The 24,101-nt window shown below is 47.0% G+C and overlaps 1 protein-coding gene across 2 annotated transcripts in view; it reads right to left on the bottom strand.

The window, feature by feature from the left end:
• Positions 1-17,000, bottom strand: part of Ap2a2 (adaptor related protein complex 2 subunit alpha 2) — a 73,804-nt gene extending 56,804 nt beyond the window's left edge. For both annotated transcript variants that reach the window (XM_028870433.1, XM_028870428.1), the window contains exon 1: positions 16,759-17,000. In XM_028870433.1, the coding sequence (XP_028726266.1) occupies positions 16,759-16,825 (67 nt within the window). In that variant the 5' untranslated portion in view covers positions 16,826-17,000. The remainder of the gene's footprint in view (positions 1-16,758) is intronic.
• Between the last annotated feature and the right edge of the window lie 7,101 nt (positions 17,001-24,101).

The following is a 24,101-nucleotide window of genomic DNA, read 5'->3' on the forward strand; positions in this document are numbered from 1 at the left end:
CATGGTAGTTCACAAGCATTCATTAACACCAGCTCTAGGGTAACTAACACTTTCTTCTGACCTCCATGGGCACCAAGCGTGCACAGGGTACACATATATATATGCAGACTAAACAGTCATAGACATAAAATTAATAAATAAATCTTTAAAAAAGATTTTAGGAGGCTACAGGGATGGCTCAGTAGTTAAGTGCACTTTTTCTTGCAGAGGATCCAGGTTCTACTCCCAGCATCCACATGGTGGTTCACAACTGTCTGTAACTCCAATTCCAGGAGATCCAGTGTCCTTTTCCGGCCTCCTCAGGCATAGCAATATGAGGTACAAAGACACACATGCAGGCAAAACACCCATACACATAAGATAAAAATACATATTTCTAAAAAAAGAAAAAAAAAAAACCCTGCCAGGCACTGGTGGCCCATGCCTTTTAATTTCAATACTTGGGAGACAGAGGCAAGTGGATCTCTGTTGAGTTCAAGGCCAGCCTATTCTACAGCGCAAATTCCAAGACAGCAAGAACTACACAGAGAAACTTTGTCTCAAAAAACAAAACAAAACAAAATTTAATAAGTTAACATCCCACAGGACCAGCCAAAGCTACAGTGAGACCCTGTCTGTCTCAAAAAAAAAAAAAAATATTCACATGTAGGTTTCTATATACATACTTCCTTTTTTTTAGACACATACCTCACAGAGGAATTCCTGGCCACATGGTAACCATATTTAACACTGAGCCACCATCCTGCCATCCTGCGTGTACCCACCCTAGACTTGCAGCCAGTCAAGGAGGGGACTTCGGCCCTTCCACAGGAGCCAAATTCAGCACATAGCTTCTAAGTAAATTAGAGAATTTACCCCAGATCCCTTTCAGACACCAGAACAATCTATGACACCCACTCAGGTAAGCTGTGAACCATGGTGACTAGGGCTCATTCCTCCCTTCTCTTTCATGTATGTATATGCACACATCTACGTGGATGAGCCTGCCCATGTGTACATGTAGAAGCCAGAGATCACCCTCGGGCATCATTTCTCAGGCACCATCTACACCTTGTTTTGGTTTTTTGTTTGGTTACTGTTGGTTTTTCAAAACAAGGTTTCTCTGTTTAGCCCTGGAACTTGTTCTATAGAACAGGTTGTTGGCCGTGAACTCAGAGATCCATCTGCTTCTGAGTGCTGGGATTAAAGGCATGGGCTACCACTGCCCGGCCCACCTTTATTTTTGTTTATTTGTTTTATGTTTGTTTGTTTGTTTGTTTGTTTGTTTGTTTGTTTGTTTTGGCCACTGAACCTAAAATTCATCAAGTAGGCTAGACTGGCTAGTCAGCCAGCCCCAGAAATTCCCCATCGCCTCCTTCCCAGTGCTGGTATTAAAAGTATAATCCGCCGGGCGGTGGTGGCGCACGCCTTTAATCCCAGCACTCGGGAGGCAGAGCCAGGCGGATCTCTGTGAGTTCGAGGCCAGCCTGGGCTACCAAGTGAGCTCCAGGAAAGGCGCAAAGCTACCCAGAGAAACCCTGTCTCGAAAAACCAAAAAAAAAAAAAAAAGTATAATCCACAGCCAGTCCTTTAATCCCAGGACTCAGAAAGCAGAGGTAGGCAGATTTCTGTTTGTTTGAGGTGAGGCTAACATGGTCTACATATTGATACCTTGCCCGCCCCCCAAAAGGACATCACAGGCAATTTTCTGTTTGGTTGGAAAAGGGTGTTGAAACATAGTCTATGTAGCCCTGGCTGGCCTGGAACTCATTATGTAGACTAAGCTGGCCTCGAACTCAGATTTGCCTACCTTTGCTTCTCCAGTGCTGGGATTAAAGGCCTATGCCACCACTACTAGCCCTACACAGCTTTTTACATGGGTGCTGGGGGTTTAAGTAAGGCTTCCACACTTATGGGGCAAACACTTTACTAAGTGAGCTATTTCCCAAGTCCCAATGGTGCCTGGATGTGCTATGGTTTTAAGTGGACCTGTCATGAAGTGACAGGAAGCCAACACACCCACTACCTCTGCAGTCACTACCTATTCTCATTGCCCCTTACAGCAAAACTCTTGGAAGCGTTAAGTTAATTATTACTGTCCCCTACAACCCACCAGACTTATCTAAACCTCCTTCCTTACTGGCCTCTGATCCTCCCAACCCCAATACACCTAGGACACCCTCAAAAGAGGGTGTGCACTGCAGTCTGTAGCCTGCATGATCCAAATCTGGGCCCCAGCACTCAGCAGCAGCAGTAGCCACAGCAGCTGCCTCACTTGCTCAGCCAGAGTAGGGAAATGCACAAAACCTGCAGTCAGCTGCAGAACTAGGGTGGCCAGAGTGATGATTCCATTTCTCCTCCTGGGCCTGTACCTTCATGCCCTCACCCAGTGAGCCCTCCACTCCAGCTTTAAATGTCACTGTAAAGGCACCCTACATTTCTACCTCTTCTCTAAACTCCACTCTTTTGTAACAAACATCTCCCCAAACCTACTGGCCACAAGCAGGGCCCAGACTTACCCTCTCTTAAAGATCTAAGAAGACACCTGAGAGGCAGGCTGTGATGGCCCACGCCTTTGATCCCAGCACTCAGGAGGCAGAGGCAGGCGGATCTCTGAGTTTGAGGTCAGCCTGGTCTACTGAGTGAATTCCAGGACAGCCAGAGCTACACAAAGAAACCCTGTCTCAAGGAACAAAAGAAGGAAAAAAAAGAGAGAAGACAGACATCAGAGCTAAGCTCTGACTCCAGCCTCCTGCCCAGGAGAGGGGATCCAGGCCTGCTGCCTCACTGAACTGAGCAGGGAAGGGACTCTGTGGGAAGACTTGACAAGCACTGCCTGGTTAATAGAAAATCACTCAGCTCAATAAGCCCAATGTGGCCTGCCCCTGGAGAAAGAACCTGCCATAAAAGTGGAAATGAAAGCCAGGTATTGTGGCTCACACCTGTAATTGCAGTACTCAGTAAGTGGAGGCAGGAAAATCACGAGTTCAAGTCCAGTGTCCACTACACAGTAAGCACACAGTATGCTGGAGGTCAGCTTAGCCTACAAGACTCTTAGAGAGAGAGACAAAGAGAGAAAAGAGTGAAATTAGCCCCAGGCCTAAGGCTACTCTGGTCCTTCCTTGCCACACCAAATTGTCCCCAAATGACAGGGCTTGAGCCCAGAACAAAGCTCTGTGGTATTTATAGACAGGAGGATGATTCAAAACCAAGGTGGGACTCACACTGTCTAAATCCCAGGAAAATGTCACCCCAGGGACAAAAAAAAAAAAAAAAAAAAAAAAAACCCAGAAGCAACTTAAAAGGAGCAAGAAGGCAACTAACAGGCAGAGGTTGTGAACAGCAGAAGGCAGAGCAGGTGGGGCAGCACAGGGTACTCAAAAGAGGTTGAGGCACGTGGTGCCCAGCATGTCGACGGGATCTAACACTGCAGGTCAGCAGCTGGAAGGCCAGTGCAGACACGTGTTTCAAAATTGATGAAGCTACTATTTAAATCTGGGTGTCCCCCAAAAGCCAATGTGTTGTTAAAAGCTTGCTCCCCAATTTTGGGAGGCCATGGGTAGAAGCAACCTAAGAAGGGGGACCCAGAGTCGTGGGGCCTGCTCTAAGGGACTGTAGTCCCCATCCTCCTCTACCTCTTTCTCTTCCTGGTGCTTAGTTAAGTGACTTTGCTCCACGTGTTCCTTCCATGAAGTCCCACCAGACCCACAAACAATAGGACCAAACCACTCAAGGACTGAAAACTCCAAAGCTGGGAGAAAAATCAACCTTTTCTCTGTTTAAGTCTGTCTTTCAGACTTCAGAACTATAAACTCACTCATCTAAAAAACTCCAATCCCAAGGATAAGGGCACTGACATCATCAGCCGGGCGGTGGTGGCACACTAGGTGTCCTCTGCAAGAACGGCACATGCTTATATCCACTGATCAATCTCTTCAGTACCTATTTCAAACAACCCATAGCTAAGAGATCAGGCAGTTGACAAGGGCCTGCCTTCCTGCTGTATCATTCAGGATGGAAGGTGACAGGGGAGAATAGGCAGATCTAGGTCAGGTACAGGGCCCATGCCTTTAACCCAAGCACTAATAAAGTAGAACAAGCAATCTCTGTGTAAGGCTAACCTGGTCTACATAGAGTTCCAGACCAGTAGGGCTACATAGTGCAACCTATGTCAAAAAAAAAAAATCAATTTTAGATGGGTGTGGTGTCACATGCCTTTAATCCTAGCCCTCAGGAGCTACAGGCAGGCAGATCTCTGTGAGTTTGAGGCCAGCCTGATTTATACAGCAAGTTCTAGAACATCGAGGGTTATGTAGAAAAACCCTGTCTCAAAATTCAAAAAACATAAAATAATTTTATGTATTTACTTAGTGTTGGTATTAAAGGTGTGTATCACCATCCCTGACCAATTAATTAAAAAAAAAATATGCACTCCAGTGCCCATGTATACACACAATCTAGAAAAAAAATAAAGGAAATTTGAAACATATGCCCTCAGAATACCCTTCAAGGAAGGGGCTATACCAAAATCATAGCAAATAGAAGCCTTATCCCAGCACTCAGGAAGCAGAAGCAGATGGATCTGAGTTCAAAACCAGCCTGGTCTACACAGTGAGATCTTGTCTTAAAAAAAAAAAAAGCAACACAAGTCAAATGTGGTAGCACCTGGAATCCCAGCACTAGGAGGGCTGAGACAGGGGGATCAGGCATCAAGGCCAATCTAGGCTACATAGTGAGACCTTGGTTTGGAAAAAAAAATCACCTGTAATTTACTATATAGGAGTACAGAGAGCATGTGCCTAGGATCCCACAGCCCCAGCTTCCACCCCTAGCAAAGCTAAAAGAAAATAAGAATAAAAGTATAGCAAAGGAGCATAATATACAGATCTGTGGTGTTATTTTTTGTGAGTCTCACTAAATCTCACCTCAAACCCACTATTCGTGCCTCAGCCTCCAGAGTGCTGCGATCCTAAGGGTGCACTTCCACATCCTGCTCATTTTCTAGGTTACTTGTTTAAAAAAAAAGAAGCAGCACATTTAAATTAGGTCTGCAGCAATGTCACATCAGAGAATATCAAGGAAATAGCACTTCACAGAACTGGATACACCCTCCCACCATAAGGAAAACAATGACAAGAATGTCAGCTTCAAAAGCCAGGCAAGGTGGTACATGCCTTTAATCCCAGAGAATCCCAGGCCAGCCTGGTCTACATAGTGAGTTCCAGGACATCCAGAGCTACTAAGTGTGACCTGATCTTTAAAGGAAGAAAAAAAAAAAAAAATGAATGCGACCTTCAGAGGCTGGGCCAGCCTCAGAGGCAGAAGGACCTGGTACTCCCTGGCAGGATATTTACCCTGCAGCTCCCTCCAGCTATACTCTCCCTTTCTAGGAGAAAGGGATTTGCTACTCTATGCAGGGACAATTCAGGGTGCAGTTCAATACAGCAACAAAAGTTTAACATGGACTGAATGCAGCCAGCAGGGTGGAGCACACCGTCTTCCCAGCTACTCCTGAAGCTGAGGCAGGAAAATGACTGAACCTAGGAAATGGAGGCCAGCCTAACTGATGTAGCCATCAGCGTGCATGCGTGCGTGCGTGCGTGCGTGCGTGCGTGCGCGCGCGTGTAGCAGTAGTAGTAGTAGCAGTAGTGAAGAGTCTGGTATGTGTTAATAGTGGTGAGGAATCTACCAGAGAGAGAACATACTGAGGATTCCTTCCTTGTAAATGGACTCACAACAGCCCACAGTACCAATAAGCTTAAAACTGGTCAAAGATTTTCTAATTTCTAAGACACAATGGGGTTCAAAGCTAGGCTCTGATCTGTTGGTACTATGGCCAGCAACAACCACCTCCACCAAAAATAAAAGTAAAAAAAGTGCTGGGAGGAAGCGGTGCACGCCTTTAATCCCAGCACTCAGGAGGCAGAGGCAGGTGGATCTCTGAGTTCGAGGCCAGTCTGGTCTAAGAGCAAGTTCCAGGACAGGCTCCAAAGCTACACAAAGAAACCCTGTCTGGGGGGGGGGGGAGCTACTGAACTGGTTTTTGTTGTTTTGTGGGTGGTTTGGTGTTTTTGCTATGGTTTGATTTGGTTTGTTTTCAGAAAGGTTCTCAAGTGATCTAAGGCTAGCCTCAAACTTGCTATGTAGCCAAGGATTGCCTGATCCTCCTGCCTGCCTCTGCTTCCCAAGTGCTAGGGGTACAGCATGCACAATGCTGGGCTTCAGAACTATTTGCTTGCTTGCTTGCTTGCTTGCTTGCTTGCTTGCTTGCTTGCTCTTTTTGTTTTTTGAGATAGGTCTCTATTATTACGTAGCTCTGGCTGTCCTGGAACTGTGTAGACCAGGCTAGCCTTAGACTCACAGAGATCCACCTGCCTCTGCTCCCAGGTGCTAGGATTAAAGAAAGACATGAACCACCACACCCAGCTTCAGAAGTATATTTTGAAGTATTAAAAAATGCAAACCAGAAAAATTCCAAAATACTCATCATATATTTTCATCATTTTAAAAGATTTCACCATCAATCTAGTGCTTTAAACTGCAACTAGAACAGACTTGTTTCCATCACTTCACAGAAGAAAGCATAGCCTGCCCTCAGGCAGCTGCCTGGGAGCTTGGAGAGCCAGCAGCCTGGGCCCCAGGGTGACCTCTATGGGTTCATCCCACCTGCCTCACTTTCATCAGAAGACAATCCAATGTAAATCTAGCCTCCCTGCCTTTCAGCTAACCTGTAGACAGACACCCAACCTTGGGGCCAGTGCCAAGAAAGGTAAATGGGAGAAGGGCAAATGCAGAGCCATGGTGGTTCTCACCAGGTTGAAGTTTCAGGCTCTAGACACACACAGGGCAGAGGAACCAGACTGACATGAAACCCTGGCTGCAGGTTTTTCCACATGAGCACACAATGCAGGAAGAGAGCCACTGGCCCAAAGCTTCAGTGGCCTTGGGAACTGCATGATGACAGCACCTGACAACAAAGAATCGGACCTCCACAGCAGGACCCCTTTTCCATGGGGGGGGCACCTACCAGATGTGGTCACATCCCTGCCCACCCCTCTGAAAATCCCACTACTACTACCAGCCTAGCTTTGTACCCCCACAGAACCCCTCGTGACCTAACCTACCCTCATTCCCACCTCTAATCCCCTAGCTCTTTTTCTCCAACAATACTAAGGAGAAATGGGTGAGGTTGGTGAATTCATGGCTGCAGGGGCCACAGTGTGGCCAGGAGTAACACCCTTCTCCACCCAGTTCCCTGAAGGGTTATGCTAGCACTGACTTTGTGACCTCAGGCTCCACATTCTCTTCATCTTCAGCAGTTCTGTGTACAGGGCACTATTTCCAGTGAAGCTGCTGTCTACTCACAAGCTATGTTTTATGCATCTTGTTTAGCCAAGCCTAACAATGTGACATCCACCCCAGGACTAATTATGAAACACTGCTGTGGCCCCCATCTCAGCATAGGAACACTCAATTAATCCTAGACACCTTGAAACTCTCCCAGAATAAAACTGACATGTGGCACTGTTTTCAGGACATGTCAGCCTTATTGGCCTCCACGTGGAAGTCAAGAAAGTCAAAAAGCAAAAAGCAAACCCTTACGTTTGAGGCAGCACACAACTTAGTACCGTTTGGCTTTGTTCTTTGGTTTGGGGTTTATTCTTGTTGCTGCTGTTTTCAGCAGCCTTGTAGCCCAGAATGGTCTAGAATTCATGATCCTCCTGCTTCAGCCTCTGCAGTGTTGGGATTACAGGTATGTAGAACACCCACCTTGATCATCTGTGTTTTAAGTGAATGCCATTCAATCTGAATTTCTTTCCAACTGGGAAGATTTTTATTTAGCTTCTACATACAGAAGCTGAAAGAAGCCATCCAACTTTGTACCTCCCATAGCTTCCATATCAGGCCTTCTATCAGGCCACATGCCATTCACTGCTGACCAAATGGGAGGGTGGGAGGGGAACATTCCAGTATTTTATTAACCTGCAGTCAGGAAGGGACTACACCATACACTTCCACCTGAAAAAGAATGCTTGTTGGGCAAGGCCACACCCAAGCACACAGCCCTCCAAAGTTACCTTGGAATTGCTGATTTATAATATCCAAATACTGTATGTATCTCTATTATTTCTCTATGACTCCTGTAGGACCACACACCTCCAATCAGAGAATTCCATCAAGAAAGGTGTCCATCCCACTCCACCTCCAGACCTGAGAAATCGATCAGGCAAGGGCCCATCCTGTCCATCCCAATAGCAGTGCTGGTCCACTGTTTTGTTTTGTTGTTTGTTTTCTGATTTAAGAGGGTTTTTTTCTTTGTGATAGCATTTCACTGTGAAACCCAGGCTGACATCAAATGCAGTCTTGCCTCTGGAATTAAAGGTTTACACTAGCATGCATGGCTTCAGCATAGTGGTTTTTTGTTTTGGGGTTTTTTTTTTTTTCTTTCTTTTTAAATTACATCTACTTCTCTGTGCATGTGTGAGTGTCCACATGTGCTGTCGGACATGTGCTGAGGTCAGAGGACAACCTGAAGAAACTGGTTCTTTCCTTCCTTCACACAGATCCCAAGGAGCAAACTGGTTGTCAGTCCTGCATACCTTAACCCTCTCAGCTGTCTTAGCCGTCTAGGCCAACCAACATTTTTGACAAATTTACTACAGATTAATAAAAGTACTTTTGTTTTTAGAACCTTATATATCCTAAAGTTTGAGCTCTGGAGTTGGCCTCATGCTCAAGAATCTGCCACAGGTAAAATCCACCAGAGCTCAGTCCTTCTGCTCAAGAGTTCCTACTATGTATTTCACCTCTTCTCATACTAGTATAAACTCTTCAAAATACTGTTTCGGGGATGAGAAGATGGTTCAGTGGTTAAGAGCACTTGTTTTCCTGCAAAGGCCCAGGGTTCATTTCCCAGCACCCACATAGCATTAACAGGCATCCAGAACTCAAGTTGCAGGGAATCCAACACCTTCTGATCTCAGGCACCAGGCATGCATTCAGTGCTCAGACATACATGCAAACAAAACACTCATACACATAAAATAAAACTTTTTTTTTTTAAATAACCATTTTCTACAGCAGATGCTCATCTGCCCTTCTACTCTGACTCATTTGTTTTTCAAAGAGCCAAGGAAATGCCATTTAATCCCACAGAGACAGCCTTTCTAAGAACCCTGCTGCAAGCAGTTGCCAAAGCAGCAGAAGAATCACTCTAAGAGGAAAGAGGTACCAAGCATGGTGCCACACACCTGCCATCCTAGAATCCACGTGGATTCAAGGCAAGCCTGGGATACACTGGGGGCAGGGAGGGCAGCTGAGATTACTGCTAGGTACTGACATGGGAAGACGCTACCAATGGGATAGCCAACTTGTCATAAAAGAGACAGTGATACCACCCTTCAGAGGAGGAGGGAGAGAAAGTGCTGTGAAGATCATGTGGGCATTTCCTGGCAGCCCCAACCAACAGTGTAGCATAGGAGCCCTGCCTGTAGCAGAGACTTCCTTCCTCATCCCTCTTCATACTGTCACAAGTTTTCAAAATGGGTTTCTAAGGAATATGAATTATGCAGAAGATTGCAAAAGAAAATGAGCAAGGCAAGCATTCTTCTCCAAAAGTCAGCACTTTCAATGGGAAGTCAGGGAAGATGACAAAGTAAACTGCATGGACTTTAACTTTGAAGGTTCTTTTGAAATTCAACAAAAAGTTAGGCATGGTGACACGTGACAATAATCTCAGCACTACAGAGGCAGCCTGGGCTACCTAGGAAGACCTTATTTCCAAATTAATTAATTAGTCAGTTAATAAATATTCCAAGCATGATAGCTCACACTATACTCAGAGAGCTAAGACAACAGGACTACACAGTAAATTCCAAGTCAGCCTGGACACAGTATGAGACCTTGTCTCACAAAAGTAAAATTTTTTCAAAAATTAAAACAAGGGCTGGAGAGATGGGTCAGCAGTTATAAGAGTTTGCTGCTCTTTCCCCCACACCCCACACCCCCGAGATGGGGTTTCTTTGTGTAACAGTCCTGGCTGTCCTGACTCGCTCTGTAGACCAGACTGGCCTTGAACTCACAGACTGCCTCTGCCTCCCAAGGGCTGGGATTAAAGGCACGCACCACCACCCAACTGAGTTTGCTGCTCTTACAAAGGACTTGAAGCTCACAACCACCTTCAATTCCAGCCTTAGTGGATCTGATGCCCCACAGGCACCTGCCTTCATGTGCACATAACCCCAAACACAATTAAAAATAAAGCAAGTCAGGGCTGGGGAGATGGCTCAGAGGTTAAGAGCATTGGTTGCTTGCTCTTCCAGAGGTCCTGAGTTCAATTCTTAGCACCCACATGGTGGCTCACAACCATCTATAACAAGATCTCGTGTCCTCTTCTGGTGTGCAGGCGTACATAATAAATAAATAAATCTTTTTTTAAAAAATTGAGCCTGCCCTCTAACCCTGAGTTATCACTCTTTAAATAAATAATAAAGCAAGTCAAACAAAGAAAACAAAAAAAAAAAAAAAAAAAAAACCAGAGAAATCCTGTCTCAAAGAAAACCAAATAAATAAATAAGTCTTTAAATAAATAAATAAAAACATTCAACAGACCAGGTCTAATTTATTACCTTTACCATTAGTCAGGAAAATCAAGTACCAACTTCATATTTAATGTTTCCATGGAACTTAAGCAGAATTTGAATTGTTATGTTCCATTTCTCCATGTCCAACTAATGGCTAATAACTGAGATTCTGTGAATAAATAAATGTTTGAGACTTTAGTAATGCTAAAGTACAATTCAAAGGGGCATCCATGACAGTAGACCCTGCCAGCTGAGCACAGCGAACTAAATTCTTCTCTTAGGAACATGAGACACCACTTGACCACCCTCCTGAGCTCCTACAGTAATTAACCATGAGACATCCAAGCATGATAAAAGCACCTACATTGTCTCCAAGCTCCATCCCCACACAGGGATAAATGGCAATTTTTGCAATTTCCTGTCCATAGCAAATGACTACTATCACAAGGACCTTCTGTCTTTCTGTGGCAGTCCTGCCTGTTCTACATCAATTCTTAGAATATGCCATGTTCAGCACTGTTACAGAAAGATGTTCTTCAACTTGTGATGAAGCTATGCCCCAGTAAATCCACAGTAAGGTGAAAATAGTGTATCAGAAAAGGCACAGAACACACTTAACCCAGAGCCTCAAGCTCAGCAGCACAACACACTGCAAAGTCACACTTGTCTATACTGGTGACCAGGGACTAAGGGGATGTTATTCTCACTGCCACTGCTCAGTACTACAAAAGGATCATGACACAAGAAGCCCAGGAAAAGATCCAAATTCAAAGCCAGATTTTCATGGACTGTGCATTGTTTTCATGCATATTAACAAAAACAAAAACCCCATCAGGCCAAACCATCGGGGATCCCTGGTATTCCCAATCATACTGGACTGCTGGTATGTCAAGGGCAGTGCACAAAGGTAAGTTCCACTTGGCTGGGGTTGTGGCTCAGTGACAGTGCTCTAGCCTAACGAGTGAGGCCTGGGTTCCATCCTCAGCACTGCAAAAACTAAAGAAGAAGACATGCTAAATAAGTTATATATGGTTCTCCTTCATGGACATACATCATCCATGGAAAAGCACATAAAATTCCAAACCCCCAACGTCAGAACGGCTGTGGTTTCCTTGGAACACTATTAACACAACAGCCTATATGGGTGTCAAGTACCATACTGAGTGAAAAAGCCAACCTCCAAAGGTCACACGCTCTATAATTCCATTTATGTGACATCCTTGAGATCACAAAATTACAGAGCTGGCGAGCAGATTAGCGGTTGCCATGGTGGGAGGCGGTAGGTGTGGCTATGAGCGCTTATGCCAGGGAGCTTCATGGTAACAGAGCAGAGCAATCTCTCACAGATGTGTAAATGACACGAAGCTATTCAAACTAAAACCACTCGGCACCACACACCCACACACACTCAGACACACGAGTACAGATAAAACTACTGACATCTAGGGCTGAAATACTCAAAGCTCTCAGTTTACTCCCCAGCAGCAAATAAATAAATAAAATAATGAAATATAAATAGCCCAGTGTTTGTACTGCCTGTTTTCCCGTGTTGAAAACACCCTATTTACAAATGATGTCCACATCAGGAAAGGTGGGGTAGAGGATGCCAAGGACCTTCCTGTCAATTTCTTCACCACTTCTGTACTGACGGGTTGTGTGGGTCAACTTGACACTAGCTAGAGTCATCAGAGAGGAAGAAACCTCAGTTAAGGAAATGCCTCCGTGAGATCCAGCTGTAAGGCATTTTCTCAATTAGTGATCAATTGAGTGGATGGTGGTATCCCTGGGCTGGTGGTCCTGGGTTCTATAAGAAGGTGGGCTGAGAAAGCCATGGGAAACAAGCCAGTAAGCAGCTCCCCTCCATGGCCTGTGCATCAGCTCCTGCCTGCAGTCCTGCCCTGTTTGAGTTCCTGCTCTGATTTCCTTCAGTGATGAACAGCAATGCTGTATTTAAAAAAACTAATAAACTCTTTCCTCCCCAACTTGCTTTTTGGTCATGGCATTTCATTGAAGCAAGACAGACTCTAACTAAGACAACTTCCTATGAATCTATAATTATTTCAAAATAAGAAATTATAGCCAGGCAGTGGTGGTGCATGCCTTTAATCCCAGCACTTGAGAGGCAGAAGCAGGCAGATCTCTGTGAGTTCAAGGTCTGCCTGGTCTACAGAGCGAGTTCCAGGACAGCCAGAGCTACACAATGAAACCCTGTCTTGAAGAGAAAAAAAAAGAGAGAGAGAGAGAAGGAGGGAGGGAGGGAGGGAGGGAGGGAGGGAGGGAGGGAGGGAGGGAGGGAGAGAAAGAAGAAAGAAAGAAAGAAAGAAAGAAAGAAAGAAAGAAAGAAAGAAAGAAAGAAAGAAAGAAAGCAAGCAAGCAAGAAAGAAAGCAAGAGAGAAAGAAAGAAAGGAAAAGGGCCGGGCAGTGGTGGCACACGCCTTTAATTACAGCACTTGGGAGGCAAAGCCAGGCGGGTCTCTGTGAGTTCGAGGCCAGCCTGGTCTACAAAGTGAGTTCCAGGAAAGGAGCAAAGCTACACAGAGAAACCCTGTCTGGGGGGGAATTATTTTAAAACTTGGACCTAAAAAAAAAACCTAGAATTTTTCTTTTTTAACATTTGGTGGGGTACATGTGCCACAGCACACACGCCAATGTGCATGTAGATGTTAAAGAACAAATTTTGTGATTCAGTTCTCTCCTTCCACCATGTTGGTTCCAGGGATGGAACTACGGTCATCAGGCTTGGCAGCCAGTGCCCTTACCAGTTGAGCTATCTTATCAGCCCAAAATTTTTTTCATGACAACTTAAGAGAGAAATGGCAATGGCTCAGCAGTTAAGAACACTGGCTATCCTGGGGATAGTGGCACATGCATTTAATCCCAGCACTCAGGAGGTAGGGGCAGGTACATCTCTGAGTTCGAGGCCAGCCTGGTCTACAGAGCGAGTTCCAGGACAGCCAGGGCTACACTGAGAAACCCTGTCTCGAGGAACGGAAAAAAAAAAAAAAGACTACTGGCTGCTCTTGCAGAGGATACTGGTTCAATTCCTAGCACCAACATGGCTGCTAAGAACTGTCTATAACTCCGGTTCCAAGGGATCTGATATCCTCTTCTGACCTCTACAGGCATCAGACACATATGTGGCATACATACATACAGAGAGACAGACATGCAGGCAAAACACTCATACATTGTATATATATTGTGTATGTGTTGTTATTTAAAGAAGAAAGAAACAAGCTGAGATGGCCCAGTCATCAGGAACACTTGTTGCTCTTGCAAAGGACACAGGTTCAGTTCCCAGCACCCACCAACCACATGGGTAGATCACAACCACCTGTAACTCCTGTTCCAGGGACTTCAACGCCTTCTGGCCTCTTCTGGCACCTGCAGGCACATGATATACATATAAACAAGCAGGCACACACATACATACACATAGAAAAATAAACAAAGGCAAGAGAAACAGAAGCAATTTACAGGACTCTGACACACAGAAATCACATTACCGATTCATAGCCCTGGCTGAAGTAGATCAGGAAGGAGCAAGTCAGTTTTATTTTCTGTTACCTGAGCTGCAAAGCTACAGGTCTAAGTGACATGAGAACAGGTTGGTGGTTGCCTATTCTAGGAGGGTAAACTAGTAACCCAAGTGCAAACAGATGCAGAACCTCCAGGCTCACATCCTGTCCACCTTGACCCTTCCCTTTCTCTCAATGTTGACCACAGGCCTTCAGAGAGAATCATCAGGTTAACAATGCTGCTGAAACAGACGGAACAAACTCTAATGACACTGCAGGTCACATGCAACCCTTGAGAGCCCCGGCTGATGGCTCCCGGCTACTGGGCTGGTGGTAGTGGAGCCAATCCAGCACTGCACCTTAGGGGCTGACCTGGGACCCCCTCTCCACAGAGCCACCACTCACTCTCATCATGAGAAAACAATAAACACAAACTCAGGAAAAGGGGAAGCAGTGACCCCCTCCCCATGGCCTAGGGATCAAGTTCACAGCAGCTCTGGTCCCTGCTCCCAAGTGAGAGCTTCTGTGTCTTGCTTGGAGCTGACTCACTCACAGAGCACATATTGTGTGCCAGACACTGAGGGGCACAGAAAGGGTGAAGTGAAGAGCAAGGCACAGAGGCCCTTATTTTGGTGCTTCCTGTACAGCAGGACATAGACTCCACTGGAAAAGCCAACATCACAACAGAGGACACGGCTCCTTGGAAGAGGCCTGAGAGTAAGGAAGGTTCTTCTGAGATGATGGCTGGGTTACACAGAGACCTGGCTCCTAGAGAGTCCCAGGTACCCCCCCTTCAATGGCTCCGCTAGGGATGGTCTTACACATTCCCTACACCTTTGGGGAACAATTTACCACTATTACAACTGAGGCACCTGGTGCTGCCGAACATACTCACACAGAATGATCCCCCCACAACAAATGCCAATCATTCCCCAAAGATGAGCTGTGCGAAGGCAGGGAAGGCCTGCTCTACAGTCAGCCAATAAGTTATTTACCAAGTTCTCACCATGTGCCCTCTCTGATCAAACACAGGACACCTGTCTAACAAGTGGTAACTAGCTGGGTGAGAAACTGGCTTTCACTTTCAATGACCTGCTCAGTGTCACCCTCTTCAGAAAACACAAGGATGGGACTGGGGTGATGGCTGGAGGGAGGGAAGGCTGGGGGGGGGTGTGACATGGGGTAAAGGTACTTGATGCCACACCTGAAGACCCACATGATGGAAGGGGGAAAGAGATTTCTCAGGGAGAGTTGTCCTCTGACCACCACACAGCCACCATGGCTTGTAGATAAATACACCTACACACACACACACACACACACACACACACACACACACCTATAAATGTAGTTTCTTACAAAAATTTTAAGAAAAGAAAAATGCATCATGACTATAAATGTTACTGTTTAAAGTTTTGGTAAGCCCTAGTCCAAGGATGCCTGTACCTTTGCAGAGCAGGGAGGGACAGAAGTCTACTCTTCCAGAATCCTACAGTCCCACAGGCAAGCTGGGGTCCTGCACCCAGTCTTAGGGATACAGCATAAAATGACATGTTAGTGTGACGAGAAAACTGGGCAAAATTCCTCAGGACACACATTAACCTCTAAAGTAACAAAAGTCATGGAGTCAGCTATTTGCTGGATACCAGGGGGGGAAAAATAATAAACAACTGACAGGAAAATGGCTTTTCTTCTCTTCAGTAAGGGGATGTCTGATAACCCTCAGAAGTTTCTGTAAGCCAAAGTCCCGGGCACCCGCCCTGCCTGACCTTTAACCTTCCTACCCATTTCACTTTGGGCGGATTTTTTTTTCCCACCCAGGGGACACTGGCTACAGAACTGCTCAGCAGAGAAGCAGGAGCAGCTTCCAGCATCCACACCCGGCTGCTGCCGGTTCCCTGGGGGAATGAGTCACTTTAATCGCAGTGGGTGAGATCTAATCATCGCCCAACATGCCGCCTCAATCAGGTCCGAGACGTACGCTGTCCCGATCCCCGCCCAAAGAGAAAATCCACGCTGTTTTGGAAAAGGCTGGGTTAAAAGCTCCATTACTAGAAAGACCAAGATGACATCATGCTGGCTGGGGAGGGGCGCCTTGGGCCGGAAGCCCCTCGACGGTGCCACAAACCCCACAGACACCCCACCCCGCCCCAAACTCCCATCGCTATCCCTAGATCTCAAGACACCTAAACCCCGCACCTCAGTCTGAACACCCACAGGCAATCCCCAGCCGTCCAAACCGATACATGCACCCACTCCACCAGGGGTCTGCACTCCCTGATCTTTGCCTAGCACCTCTGCTCCTATCCCCACCCTACCGCCAGACTGCACGTCCAGGACCCTGCCCCGCACGCTGGCCTGAATCTCCACTCCACACCCCACTGTCAGTCCAGTACCAGGGACACCACCACCCCCGCCCCAGTCTGGGCCCCCGCAGCAGGCAACCAACTCCCGCCAGATGTGCACCCAGGACGCGCGCTCTGCACCCTAAGTGCCCGCGCGGGACCCCCGCCCCACCGCGCGATCTGCACCCCGCAGCCCTCCTTCCCAGGCCTGCGTCGACCCACGCGGCTGCCCACATTCCCCTCTCCGTCGGGACCGCACCCCCAGGCTCCGGGCCGCACCTGCGGACCCCCAGCCGCGCCCCCGCTCAGGCCCGCCCGGCGCCTGGCACTCACAGTTACGGATATCGGAGATGAAGACCGCTAGGCCCCGCATCCCGTCCCCCTTGGATACGGCCGGCATCTTCGCGCCCCGGGAGCGGCCTCGGCGGCGGGCTGGAACAGCGCGGGCGCGGCCGTCACGCCGAGGAGCCCTGGAGCGCGGAGCCGCCTAGCCACAGCCGACTCGGGCCCCCGAGCGCCGCTCGCTGGGCCGCGCGCGCGAGCACGCACGACGCACGCGCCGACGCGCACGCTGAGCCTCGCGCCCGGCGATGGGCGGGGCAAGAGGGCGTGCGCATTCTCGCGGTGCTGGGCGGGGGAGGGGGAGTAAGGGGGCGTGGCTCTGGATGGGGCCGGATCCCAGCCGGGAGAACCCAAGCTGTGCGGAGCGCGCAAGCGCAGCGCCTCCTGTTAGCACCGCCAGGCGAAGGATCCTCCTAAAGTAAACCTGACTAGCCCCCGGATCTCGCTGTCATGGGTGGGCCCGGCTTTACGTAGACAGGGATACCGACACCAGAGCCGGACCAACCCTGTGTCACACAGATGGCGGGCTAGGGAGAGGGGGCGGGGGGCAGGAGGTGCAGCCCTAGCACCTACAGCGGTCAACCTTCACCTGTCAAACCGGCTCCAGCCTAGCTCCCTTGTGGTGGGACTGACCTCCTTCCCCAAGCCATCCGCGTGGAGCCGAGGCCCGAGGCGTTTGCGAGCCTCTACGCTGGGACAAAAGGAAGCGCTGTTCCAGGACCCCACTTCCTTTACAAATGGGGAAACTGAGGCCTGAAGATAGACTGACCACCCTTGCCAAGGTGACTGCTATGTGGTGCACAACCTCTCAGCACCCATCCAGGCCCCTTTACTACTTGTTGCTGCTCCCCTGTCCCCCTCTCTAGCCAAGAGGACCCACTGGATTCTTCCTATGAACACATTTTGCAGAGGACCTGGCTGAGCCTGACTCTCTGGGAAATGGAGAGTATGGTGGCCCTTCCCCAGCTCTCTTCTATGAAACCAGATGGTTTTGAAGAGGAAGCTCCCCACCTCAGGTGGTTATCCTGGGCCAGACCCACCAGGCCGACTTTTGTCCCTTTGCATGCTCTTTTACTCAGTCCGGGTGGAGCCTAGCCAGGAGATGGAAGAGGCAGGACCCTCCCAAGAATCAGGGACCCCTCTAAGGCCCCAAGACTGATGGAAGAAACTGAGAACATAATAAACCAAAAGTCTGGCAAGACTGCTGAGTTTGCCCAGCGAGATTCTAAGAGGCAAAGAGCCAGCATCAAAGAATAAACTTCCACAGCCACCATCTGGCAGAGGTGCTTCTGGACCATATGAGGAGTGCTGGACAGACAGCAATAGGAACCCCTAACGCCTATGCCCAGACAAGAACAAGGCTGCAGGAGGGTCTCAGACTCCTCCATTGCACTGACTCTGAGATTCACCACAACCATCCTATCTGTGATGGTTAATATTTAAATAAAACTTTATTATCATTTATTTATTGAGGGGTATGCAATGTGGAGATCAGAGGACACATGGTGAGAGCTGGTTCTCTCCTTCCATCCTGTGAGTCCCAGGAAGCCCCTTTACCTGTTGAGCCATCTCAAAAGATGGTTAATCTTGATTGTCAATTTGATGGGATTTGTAATCACCATGAGAACCAACATTTGGGCAAGCCTGTCGGGAAGTTTCTAGATTAGTTTAATTGAGATGGGACTGCCCACCATAAATATGCAGGTCGGGTCCTGCACTGATTGAAAAGCAAGGGAACTGAGCAGCAGCATTCGTCTCTTTGTTTCCTGGCTCTGGTCATAATGTGACCAGCTGCCCAGCTCCTACTGCCCTGACTTCCCCACTGTGATGGACTGTATCCTCCAACTGTGAGCGTCAACAAAGCCTCCTGTTCTTAACTTGCTTTTGTCAGATAATGGAAGAAGAAGAAAAAAACAGCCACTAATATAGGGTCACACAAGTGTGCCACATCAGGCCCCTCGAGTGGCTATAGGAAAGACTCCACCTCCTGCCAGCGCCTTTGCCCTCCCAGATACACAAGTACCCAGATCACTTTCCCCACCCAAGCCTGGAACCTGAGCACATGGTCCTTCTAAACAAAGGCTGCTCACTCCGCACTGAAAGAGAGGCTGCTGATGTGCAATCGTTGGTAACATTTCCATTTCGTGAGTTGTCTGAACTAGAGACTTGTCACATTAGCCTCATCACAGTATTTTTCCCCCAAGGACAGAATGGTACTGAGAGCCCTGCCTTCCACCATAAGCACTAGGTAAGGTAGTAAGGGCTCTGCAAGCTCCAGCTGGGTTAGAGCAAACAGAAGAGCATCCCTGACAAACAGCTTCTGCAGCCCTGCCTGGCCTTGTCTCGGTTCCTATGCTCACTTAGATCTGCTCACACCTCCTGTCAGTTCTACAAATGGCCCAGTTTTCATCCTATAATTTCTTCAGTGAGTTACAGATAATGAACCTTACAGAATATTGGGGTTCTCTGTCTAGCACAGGTGTGCCTAGATCCTGAGCTTATTGAAGGACAGGGATGTAGAAGTCCTCAGACCCAGTGGCTATCTCTGTGATAGATAATTACCTGTGGTCATCAGAAGTGACAAAAACCCAGGGAAGGCCAGGTTCCAAAAGTGGAGTAACCCCTGCCAATAACGATGTGTACATATGGAGGGACTCAAAAACTCTAAAGTGGTTTGTGGGTGTGCCTCAGTAGTAGAATATTTCCCTTGAATGTATGAGACCATGCATTCCATCCCCAGGACCACAGGAAAATAAAATAAATGTCATTGAGCATGGTAGTTCATACCTTGTAATCCCAGCTACTTCAGTTGCTAAGGAAAGAGGATTGGAGGTATAAGACCAGACAAGCAAGTTAATGAGACTCTGTCTCAAAATTAATTTTCATTTATACCGGGTCTTGTATGGCTCAGGCTGGGCTCAAACTTGCTCTGTAGCTGGTACTGGGCTTCAAAATAAGCTTTTTTAAAGGCTGGTGATGTAGCTTAGTGGCAAAGTGCTTACTTAGTATAGACATCAAGGCCATGCCCTGCTCTAAGTTAGTACATTTTATGTGAAACCATGGCTTTCAGGCTGTGCCTTGCCTTGGATGACTCCATTTTACAGGCAGCGTTTGGATCTGAGTGCAGATGTAGAGGCAGGGCGACTCTGTATCTCATTCATGCACATAGGCACCACCACCTTTCCAGCACCACCCATGAGGCACAGACTGATAAATGACATTCCTAACAAGTTGCAAAGTTACCACCTATGAACTTATCAAAGTGTATTGGAACACAGGGACCCATGAGTGCATTAAAAAAGGTCTCAGAAAAGCCAGGCCTTTCGTGGTGGTGGTGGTGGTGGTGGTGGTGGTGGTGGTGGTGGTGGTAATGCACACCTTTAATCCCAACCCTTTGGAGGCAGAGGCAGGTGAATCTCTGAATTTAAGGCCAGCCTGGTCCAGGGCTACACAGAGAAACCTTGTCTCTAAAAACCAAAAAGAAAATAGAAAAGCCAGATCTTTTGAATATATTGAATATACCAGACCAAAAAGGATGCAATCGATTGCTTAAAAGAAGAGACACCTAACACTACCATGGCAGCAGTAGTGATAGAGATAGTCCCTAATAAAATGTCATCTGACCATCCCATGCAGTATGTGCCTCAAGGAATGGACAGGCAAAAAAACTCCTTATTGTCCCCTGGGGCATGATATCTGACTATTTGTCCCTGCCCACTCAAATTTCAGTCTGTCCATCTTTCCATGTGAACCTGGTCCTGCCCTTCACCTCCATGGCCCTGCTCCTGCACATCTTCAGCAGCTCTCCCTTTTCATTAGTTAATATCTTATCTAACCACATGCATATAAGCTCTCTGCCTCTGTCTTCAGTAAGACCTCTTTGAATTCAGAGGCCTCTTACTTCTGTCTTAGTTAGGGTTACTATTGCTGTGATGAAACACCATGACCAAAAACAGGAAGACAAGGTTTGTTTGGTTTACATATCTGGAGTCACAATCCATTAAGGGAAGCCAAGGCAGGAAACTCAAACCCAGCTTGTTCATCATAGCTTGTTCAGCGCTCACGCTCTCGCTCTCTCTCTGTCTCTCTCTGTCTCTCACTCTCTCTGTGTGTGTCTCTCTGTCTGCCTGTGTGTGTGTGTCTGTCTGTCTGTCTCTCTCTCTCTCTTTCTCCTCTCTCTCTCTCTGGTTTTTTGAGACAGGGTTTTTCTATGTAGCCCTGGCTGTCCTGGAACTTGCCCTGTAGACCAGACTGGCCTTGAACTCAGAGAGATTCACCTGCCTCTGTCTCCTGAGTGCTGGGATTAAAGATGAGCAACACTAAATTCAAGTCAACCTGCTTTCTTGGAGAACCTAGGACCACCAGCCCAGAGATGTCCCCACCCACAATGTGGAATGCCTTCCCATACCAATCGCTAGTTAAGAAAATGTCCTGCAGTCTTGCCTACAACCCAAGGAAACATTTTCTTATGGAAACATTTTTTTCAGTTATGTCCCCTCCTTTCTGATGACTCTGGCTTGTGTCAATTTGGCATAAAATTAGCCCACACAACCTTTTTGTTGTTATCGTTGCTGGTTTTAAAAAGACTTAGTTTATGGGTATAAGTGCTTACCTACATGTATGTCTGTGTGTGTGTGTGTATACATGTATGTATGTATATATGTATGTATGTATATATATGTATGTGTGTGTATATATATATATACACTATGTGGGTGCCAGGTGGGTACCTACAGAGGACAGAAAGGGACATTGGCTCCCCTGGAGCTGGAGTTACAGATGGTTGTGAGCTGCCATGTGGGTGCTGGGAACTGATCTTGGGTCCTCTGCAAATGCAGCCAGTTCTTTTAACCACGGAGCCATGCCTCCAGCTCCCTTATTTGTTTTATATGTGTTTGGTTTTGCTTCTGTTTTTGGTTTTGGGATTGGGGGGATGTTTGTTGTTGTTTGGGGTTTGGTTTTGTTTTTGTTTTTGTTTTGAGACAGAGTCTTCTGTAGTCCAGACAGGTCTCAGACTCACTATGGAGTTAAGAATGAACTTCAGCTGCCAGTTTTCCTACTTCACTTCCCAAATGCTACCATACCCATCCCTTCAACTCTATTAGCCATTCTGTAACCAACATTCTGACATTGCAGAAAGACATAAACATACGTTTGTGTGTGTGTGTGTTGCTATATGACATGTAATGTGTGATCTGAGAGTTAATATTAGTAATTAATACTGAAACAAAAAAAAAACACAAAAGACTAGGAATAAAGCTCAGTTGGTAGAGTATTTACCTAACATGTACAAAGCCCTGGGTTTGATGCTCAGTAGGACATAAAACTGGGTGTAATAGTGTATGCCTATAAGTCCAGCATTGGAAAAATGGAGACAAGAAGATCAGGAAGTTCAGAGTCATATTCTGCTTCTTAGCAAGTTCAAGGACAGCCTGAGCTATGTGATATCTTGTCTCCAAAAATAAAAGATTTGTATAAAAGAACCTGTGGGGACTGGAGTGACTGTTCACTGGCTGTTCTTTTGAAGGACCTGGGTTTGGTTCCCAGCACCCATGTGGTGGTATCTCATGACCATCCACAACTCCAGTTCTAAGGGATCTGATCTCTCGTCTTACTTCCAAGAGCACCACGCACACATGTGATATACATACATACATACATGCAGCCAAATATTTAGGCAGAAAAATAAATCCTTTTTTTTTTAAAGTGTAAAAGAAAGAACCTGTGGTTGCTAATTACTATCAAGAGAAGTTGGGAATACTTAGTAAATTACAGGTAGCAAAACTGACGTGACCTGTGAATTTATTGTTATTCAGTAAAGTCTAACACAGTGGAAAGACACAAACATGTCCTGTCCGGGGAGTCCCTCATCCCTACCATTGCGATTGTTATCAAATACAATTAGGATTCCAGGAATTCCTAGAATTAATGCAAAGAAAGGAATTTACAGATATCAGTGCTTGAACCTGCCTGGCCCCTCCTTTGACTTTGGAACTATGTAAGACACAGAAAGTCAGCGTCTTCTCAGGCTCTTGGACATCATCCCCTTAGGCTGGCAGAAATGGTGGCAAAGGTGAGCTCCTTGCTTTAAGAAGCAGTTGGCCAAGATGATCATGGCTCAAGGAACAATAAATAGCCTCCCGGCCTCAGAGTCTATGACATCATTAAATGATCTGTGTAGCGATGGCACTGGGAGGGGGTCACCTGCACAGGGGACCCTTGAGCCAACTGATTGTCCTCTCTCTCTCTCTCTCTCTCTCTCTCTCTCTCTCTCTCTCTCTCTCTTGATTTTTTTTGAGACAGGGTTTCTCTGTGTAACAGCCCTGGCTGTCCTGGAACTCCCTCTGTAGAGCAGGATGGCCTCATAAAGATCCACCCGCCTCCCAAGTGCTGGGATTAAAGGCGTGCACAACCACCACCACCACCACCACCGCCGCTGGGAAATTGTCAACTCTCTAATCCCCACTTGGTCAAGAAAATCCCAGATTTGGTGAATCATGCCTAGTATAAGCCACTAGTTCCCCCATGATTTCCAAAGACAGGCTGGGATCCAGACCCCAGAGACTGCCAGAAGAGAACACAATAGGTGCTGCTGAGAAGAAGCACCGCCTGCAGTAACATCTCAACTCTGCCCTCCTTTCCTGGTGGATTACCAGCAAAACAGGGGAAAGAGACACCTGAAGGTCAGAGTTAGTAGACAAAGCACTGGACTCTTCAGTAGAAATCCCCCTTTGGCCTCCTGGCTGAGAGAGTAAGAAATGACCACTGGTAAGGGCTAGGGAGGGGTAGCTAGGTGGAGACCTTGGGAGTGAACACCCCTGGTGCTTGCTGATACCAGTCCCTCCTTCAGAAGTTCTGATGAAATGGCCTGGTGAACTAAATATGTAGGATAATACATAATAAATATAAGGATAATCTTGAACTCCTGATCCTCCTGCTTCCATTTCTAAAGTACTAGGATTGTAGTTGTAGGAAGGCATTTCTGTTTTCAGTAATACTTTGTGTGTGTGTGCGCGCGCGCATGCGCGCGCGCGCACGTTTTACAGGGGGTTGACCCTCCCACATGCCAGACAAGTGCTCTACAATTCATCTGTATTCCCAGCTCTATAGTGCTGGAAGTTTTTTAGACACCCTCAGGACCAGACTCTTTGGAGACGGAGTGTGGTCTGTAGCACAGGCTTCTTTAACTGCTCTGCCAGCAGCTTAAAGGAGTGGGACTCAGGGAGTGTTATATAGATTGTCGGGTATATGGCTGTAATGGTAATGGTATCTCAGTTTTATTGCTAACAGCATCTAAAAGAAAAACTAGTCCACATGTAAATACACAGAAAAAC

The sequence above is a fragment of the Peromyscus leucopus genome, chromosome 1 (genome assembly GCF_004664715.2).
Source record: "Peromyscus leucopus breed LL Stock chromosome 1, UCI_PerLeu_2.1, whole genome shotgun sequence".
In the NCBI taxonomy this organism is placed as follows: Eukaryota; Metazoa; Chordata; class Mammalia; order Rodentia; family Cricetidae; genus Peromyscus; species Peromyscus leucopus.